Raw genomic sequence first — 7,611 nt, 5'->3', positions numbered from 1 at the left:
TATCACATCGTGGGACTATGTCCTGGTAGCACCTCGAGGGATGGTCTGTGTAGTTTGACCAAAAGATAGCAGATCTGTCAAGAAATCACTCCACGCTCATAGAGATTATAGTGTGAATAATATTTCAAGATTTCTGTCATTTCATACTTAAAGATTCTATCTTAAAACGTAAATATTAGAATTATATATTAACCAGTCATTTTATTTGCGTCATCTAAATTTAAAATAATGTGGACTATTTTTAAGTATGAGAAAACCTTTGGATTTGAGTTTTCACATGGTGGCTCAGATGATAAAGCGTCTCCCTGCAGTGCAGGAGACATGAGTTCAATCCCTGGGTCAGGAAGATCCCCTGGAGGAGGGAATGGCTAACCACTCCAGTATTCCTGCCTGGAGAATCCCATGGACAGAGGAGCCTGGCAGGCTACAGTCCATGGGGTTGCAAAGAGTCAGACACGACTGAGCAGCTAATAACTTACGGATTTGAAATTAATTCAGTTATTAATTATGAATATCCACATTCATAAGGCTTAAGTTGAAGACTTTTCTCAATCTCTTACATAAACGCATATGTACCCTGCCAGAGGAGAGAGCTTTTCACTACCCCTCAGATAAAATGATGTAGGTTATAATAGTCTGAAGCAGACAGCTAAGACCAGCTGAGCAATATACAGTTCTCATATTGGATTCTGGACGTCTTTGTGCTTTGGGACAAAATAGCTTTACTTTGATTTCAGATTGGGCTTTCATGGCCTTGTAGATGTTTTCTCATCATGCAGAGGCTTTTATTAGAATGTACTTATTATGTTGTTCAGTTTTCTGAAAATACTCAGGAGATAATGAGTCTCTCCCACTCTAATCCTTGATAAATAATATTTGCTTGCATTCCTATATAAACAGGTCAAGTCATCAGCCCACAAAGTGGCAGCAGTGGTACAGATCTGACAGTTGACAAAGCAGGGCCATCTGCACAGGAGCCTGGCATCCAGACACCCTTGAAGTCTGTGCTTGTCATTAGTGGAGGAGAGGGCTACATTGACTTCCGAATGGGTAGGTCATTGGTTCTGTGGGCTCCGTTTCTACCGTTTTGTGATGTGGATTTTCACTCACGTAAACAAGAAACTCAGATACGTGATTTCTAAGGTTTTCTTTGGACCCTTTACTTGGATTTTATTTATTTATTTATTTTTGCTACTTTCATAATTTTTTTTCTTTTTATACCAAGATGTGTGTGTTTGAAGGAGCATTAGAAAATAGCAGGGTTTGGTCATATATTGAGGTGTATGTGAAGAGCTTATGGAATCACAAGGCCTTAGGGAAATCATTCAATCTCCCAGAACCTCAGTTTCCTCACCTGCAAAGTGGAGAAATAACAGTATCTCATAAAGGGTTGTTTATAACCAAATTCATTTCATTTGTTCATTCTCTCATCTTATAAACATCTGCTGTATGCATGAGATACAAAAACAAAGTCTCCCTCCAGTAAATTATAGAACATGTCAATAAATTACAGTGTTACAGATGCTCTGATAGAGAGTAGTCAGTTCTTTCTAGGAGTAGGGGAAGAGGGAAATCAAGAAATGATGCTTGAGATGACTCAGCACTGAAGGGCATGAGTCTGAAGAATTGGGTTGGGGATGATATGGGGAAGGCTGGGGAGACTGGCATTTCAAGGTAAGAGATAGCTTGAAATGTGAAACTGCCTTAATTAAAGAAAAATTGTTTTAAAATGACTAGAGCATGGAGTAGAAGCAAATATAAATCTGACCACCAATCAATCCAGAAAGGGAAGGGAGGGTCTGGATTATGAAAGGCCTTTATATACCTAATTAAGGAGTTTATACTTTAAAGCAAAGGAAAATTATTGGAGAACTTTAGAGGAGCAATATGATTATATTTGGGTGTAAATGGATTGGAGATACAAGACTAGAGGTAGGAAAATGGATTAGGAAAAAATAAGTGAAGAAGGTAGTACCAGTAGGAGTAGACCAGTGATGGGGAATTGGTAACTAACGGTGTGGAGAAAGAGGGAGTGATCTATTTACTTAGCAGTAAGGACTCTCAGAACAAAAGCAGCAGATCTGGTGGAGGGAGAGGAATGAGGACAGGTGTTGGACATGTTGACCTTGGAGCACATGGAAGCTGGGAGTTGCCTAGGTGGAAGAAGTCCATGGGGGCTTTTAGGTATAAGAGTTTTATATCTCAGGAGGGAGGAATATGGGGACTCTTGGCATACAGTGGTGCTAAAAATCGCAGGGGTTGATTAGTTCATCCAGGAATGTGTAGGGGCCAGAAGAAAAGATTCTAAGATAGAACCCTGTTTTAATACTCCACTTAAAGAATCATTAGAGTTTATGAAAGGATCTAAGAAGAAATGGCCAGAGAAGTTTACAAGAAAATACAGAGAATTGATGGTTATGAAAGTGTTGTGCTTTGTAAACTATAAAGCACTGATATATATTTATTTGCTATAAATAAAGAAACCCTTTGGACTGGCCTAAAATCACAGTGATTGAAAAAGTTTCTAAACATAAGGTTTTAGGGAATATAATGTTGTAGAGTGGTGACAAATACTTCAGTTATAAATTCTGTTAAAAAAAAAGGTATATAAAATTTAAGGTCACGTTAGGACTTCCCTCCTGTTCCAGTGGCTAAGAATCCACCTTGCCGTGCAGGGGATGCGGGTTCAGTCCCTGGTGGGGGAGCTAAGATCCCACATGCTAAGGGGCAACTTCCGAGCCCACAAGCCACAGCTGGAGAGTTGATGTAAAAGGCTTATTGACACATTTTAAAGGCAGGATTTTTAATGTTTAGCAACAGTGATGTCAGTAAGAATGGAGAATACCTTTATAGAGATGGGCTTCATTTGGCTGGGTGATTTTTGGACCTTTTTCTTCCATTGCAACATGGTGGCTGGAGTGTAAAAATTGCTTTACGATGTATGTCAATATCTCTAGGCAGTCCAGCCTGAAAAGCAGAATTTGTTTTAAAGCATGTGAAGTGTGCGTGTGTATCTGATTCTTTGTGACGCTATAGGCTGTAACCTGCCAGACTTCTCTGTCCCTGGGATTCTCCAGGCAAGAATACTGGAGTGAGTTGCCACTGCCTCCTCCAGGGGATCTTCCCAAGAATACTGGAGTGAGTTGCCACTGCCTCCTCCAGGGGATCTTCCCCACCCAGGGATTGAACCCACGACTTCTGCATTGGCAAGCGGATTCTTTACCACTGAGCCACCTGGGAAGCCTATCTTAAAGCATAGGTCAATTTTAATAGTAAATATGCTTTTTAAAGGGTTTCCCAGGTGGTGCTAGTGGTAAAGGACCAGATGCCAATGCAGGAGACATAAGAACTGTGGGTTTGATCCCTGGGTTGGGAAGATCCCCTGGAGGAGGGCCTGGCAACCCACTCCAGTATTCTTGTCTGGAGAATCCCATGGACAGAGGAACCTGACAGGCTACAGTCCATGGGGTCACAAAGTTTTCGGATATGATTGAAGCAACTTAGCACATGCACACAACATGCTTTTTTTAAATTGAATTTGATATTTTTTATTCCATTTCTTTTTTCATATCCTGTAATATTTTAACAATGAGAAATTAATCTCAGTAGTCCTCTGCAGAAGTTAGACAGTGAAGATTCTGACTCATGGCATTTCTTTTACTGTGTTCTCTGAAACAGGCAGCAGGCAAGTTTTATGTGTGCTGCAAATGTGCTCACCATGAGTCTATGTGCATCAGCCTACACCTTCGATCTTGTCCTTAATCTGGGTCTCCTTATCATCCACCAGGTGATGAAGGTGGAGAATCAGAGCTTCTTGGAGAGGATCTTCCACTTGAACCTTCTGTCGCCAAAGCAGAAAGGAGTCACTTGATAGTGTGGCAAGTGATGTATGGTAGTGAGTGAACCCATAGGACACAGATGGCAACAGGGAAGCCATCTCTTCTGCATGGTTTATTTTCCCTTTATTTAATGGTCTCTTTGTGAAATAAGTTTCACCACATAATGTGTGAGCATTTTTTTCTGTTAACTTTATACTATAAAATCTGTCCTGCTGTAACAATACAGGAGCTAGCTGTTTTACTGCACCAGTGTTATAGGCAATTTCAGTATATTATGATCAAATCAAAGAATGTTTACTTTCTGCAAACTGGCGAATTTTAGAAAGCAATCCAGATGTGGTTTACTCTTGCACAGTTAATGTCACTTACTTCATTTGATGGGGTCACTTTTTAGCTGTCACTAATAATGGAATTAATGGAAATACTTGATATATGAAACTGTACCATTAAGTACAATAGTAAAGTTTCTCCCAATGTATTATAAAATTGACACAAACTAATGTTAGGTGGATTATCAGGATTTATCTAAATGTCCCTAGAGGGCTAAAAGCTAACTGTAAATTACTCTAACTTTCATTTTCAAATCTGACAAATCTTGTTTATATGGTATATAAAACTTTGTTTTCATCAGATTTTGTGGGGGGTGGGGTTTTATATTAAAGAAATTAAGACTACACTATTTAAATAAAAATTTCTTGTTTCTGACTTATTAGAGCTCTAAAGTTTATGGGGCCTGCTTTTCTGAATATTCTACTTGATTTTTTGTTTTTGAGACTGGTGTCACTCATTTTCATACTGACATATTTGAAAGGTTTATTATTTAAAAGGCTTAGAAGATGCACTTCAGCAATGGAGGATTTTTTTTTTTTAAGGAAATTGTGGTTTGGATGTCTTACACGTTGGTGTAAGATGGTGGTGGTTGGATGAGTTTTTTTCCATGTAAAAATTTCACTTGGTTACCAGTTGTTCTTTGACTGCTCTTACCAGTTAATAAGAGTAAAGCCTTAGTGGTGATGGAGTATGGCCTAATGAACTGATTGAGTGATTTGCTTAGCAGTGGTATTTTCTGTTCTGTATAAAACTATATAACTGCCCATACTTGATAATCTGTACATAAATGACATTTAAGCTTTTATGCCCTTTTGAGATTAAAATGCCATTTTCAAAGAAAACTTGAAAGAGAAGCCAAAATAGCATAAAGTAAAAGTTGACATTACATCTTTTCACTCACAATAGAGTGAAAAATAAGAGTCTGGGTTTAACTGACTTTCTTGTTTAATAAGTTTTAAAAACCATTAAGCTATAGTTTTTCTTCCCCTCTCAGACTTCTTGAAAATGTATGATTTACCATTCTTAATCCATCAGTTTAAGCAAAACTAAGTTTAAGTACTAATTTAAAATATAAACTTACAGGACAAAGGGGCCGCCCCCGCCCTGCCCCGCCCCAAGTCCGAAGGACTGCTTCAGGAAAAGGAAGCAGCAAAGGTCTCAGATTGTCTCAGCATCCTAAAGGACCAAGTACTTTACTTCTGAACTGTAGTGGAAAGATATTTGTAAAAAGTACCACCAGTATGTTTTAAACATATAGATGATTAGCCTAGATTATAAAGTACATAGGATTTAATACATCAGAGGGGGCCTTTGGATACATTTGGTCACGTGTCTAGAAGCACATTTTATACACAGTACAATTTTCCCACTTTAGATGCCTAGGAGGAAAAAAATTCTTGGTAAAAGCTTTAGGAAAAGGATAATTTTTTAACTTGAACTACTTAGTCACTTTTTTCAAGCCACCAAAACTTAGGTCACTTTTCCATAGCTTATAAGTTATGTTTTTACTGATACTTTATTTTAAATCTGAGCCATTGCTGGCAGTACCTTAAAATAAAAAATCACATCATTAAATGTTTTGGGAGAATGTTGTATAAAATTCACAAAAAAAGAGACAGCCAAATGTTTGAGAATTTTAATCCCAAGAAGTAAACATCCTAGAGTCAGACCCCACATGCTGTTCAGTCTTTTACATGTTTCTATGACTGAATGTAATTTAGGAAATCAGGAGTTAAAAATGAAAAATGCAAACATGTTACAGTGGTTGTTTATTATTGCTCTTTATAAACTTATTGGCTTTAACTTAAGGAATATAGGTGTGTAGTTATTTTATCTAAAGCTGTCAGATGTCTGTGGCCCTGTTAAACTTCAGGGACTAGAGAGAGTACAAAAATGCCTATACAATTTGTTTTAAGAGCTTGTCTTTATATTTGTAATTTCAGTTCTATATTTTCTACAGATTGCTTGACTTCCACCTTTTCTCTAACAATAGGTTTATATTCTTGTAGTGTTCACTTTGGTCAAGGTGGTAACCTTTGGTAGAAAATGCCCAAATCTAAGTTTCTGCAAGCAGCGAGCAGTTGGTTTAAACTGCTGATAGCTACTACATCAACGGTAGAGAAGAGGCTTGAGTACCTTGGGTTGGTCTCTCCATGTAAGAAGAAATTACCCCCATTGGAAGAAATAAGGAATACTGAGGATTTTCTCATTTTGTCACATTTGGCTTACGTATGTCATTGAACCATGTAAAATTGCCGATATTCAACCATTGCCGATCTCCAAAAATGACAGTATCATATGCATCAACCTAACACTCACTGCTCGATGCAGGTTAAAATCCCTGTGAGGCAAGGGGAGAAGATTCTTTAGGAACTCAGTTTTGAATGTTTTTCTCTTAACTCATGTGGATCTAAAATTTAAAAATAGGAATGAATGTCTTAATAACTACAGCTTGTTGAGAGTGTGAAACATTTTGAGCACAAAATATGCAGCACATAACTTTTCACATGAAGTGTGTTGCATAGAAAAGGTTAAAATACATTCTCTGAGTTGCTGTGGTGTTCATTTCTTGTAAAGGTCTTCCTTCATTTGAGATTAGAACCTTTAAATGGCTGCCTTAGTGACAAAACAAAGCAAAACACTTGTCTCATAATCAGTAACTGTCCTAAAGAACGTGTGTCTTGCAAATGCTGTAGAACTGAATATTTATTTCCTTGTGAGTATTATGACCATTACCAAAGGATTCAGTCAGATTTAGGGCTCTTCTTAATGGATCATGTTGAGAAAGGGACTCATTTTGGTCCCAGTTTGTAAAGGGAAGAGAAGAGAGAATTAAATGTGGAAATCATAAGTGCTTTTCTAACAGGGTTATGCTATTTTGTAACACTAAATGTCTTTTCCTTTTTAAAAAAAAAAAAAATAAGTTTTTATTATTAATTTTGTCATATATTTCTCAACATTATTTTAACTGTTTTATGGTCTGAATTTGTCTTTTGTCCTAGACATCTTATTTGGAATTTTATTTGCCTCTATAATCTTAAAAATGGGTTCTAGAGTATCCCACTTGCTATTTCTTTAGAGGCTGATGCTTCATTTCTATGAGCAAAAAGCTCATTTGGCAATGTAGTTATTTCAATATTTATTTCTATTATGGAATCCCTGGGGTTCGGAATGTAACTTTGTATATGAAATATATATATAAATATGTATATGAAACATGTATGAGGAGTGTGTTTTGTTTTGTTTTTGCTTTTCCCAGGGGTCTGACCTTGATTTATATTTGAAATGCCCAATCATCCCCCATCAAACATGTCATTCCAAGGGTCAGGATTGTCGCCATTTGGCATCGGCTGAAAGTGAGCAGTGAGGAATACATGAAGAGCATGTTTGCTTAGTGCACGTGTTTAAGTGACAATGTGAATAATAGACAGTAAGGCTTTCT

The 7,611-nt window shown here is 37.4% G+C and overlaps 1 protein-coding gene across 6 annotated transcripts in view; it reads left to right on the top strand.

Annotated features, from left to right (window-relative positions):
* Positions 1–7,389, top strand: part of SPAG9 (sperm associated antigen 9) — a 152,316-nt gene extending 144,927 nt beyond the window's left edge. For all 6 annotated transcript variants that reach the window (XM_010842846.1, XM_010842843.1, XM_010842845.1 and 3 more), the window contains 2 exons: positions 901–1,050; positions 3,788–7,389. In XM_010842846.1, coding sequence (XP_010841148.1) covers positions 901–1,050; positions 3,788–3,903 — 266 coding nt within the window. In that variant the 3' untranslated portion in view covers positions 3,904–7,389. The remainder of the gene's footprint in view (positions 1–900; positions 1,051–3,787) is intronic.
* Positions 7,390–7,611: the final 222 nt, after the last annotated feature.

The sequence above is a fragment of the Bison bison genome, unplaced genomic scaffold, assembly GCF_000754665.1.
Source record: "Bison bison bison isolate TAMUID 2011002044 unplaced genomic scaffold, Bison_UMD1.0 scf7180017864180, whole genome shotgun sequence".
Classification (NCBI taxonomy): domain Eukaryota; kingdom Metazoa; phylum Chordata; class Mammalia; order Artiodactyla; family Bovidae; genus Bison; species Bison bison.
Note: the sequence above shows the minus strand (reverse complement) of the source record. Positions and strands in the feature narration are given on the sequence as shown.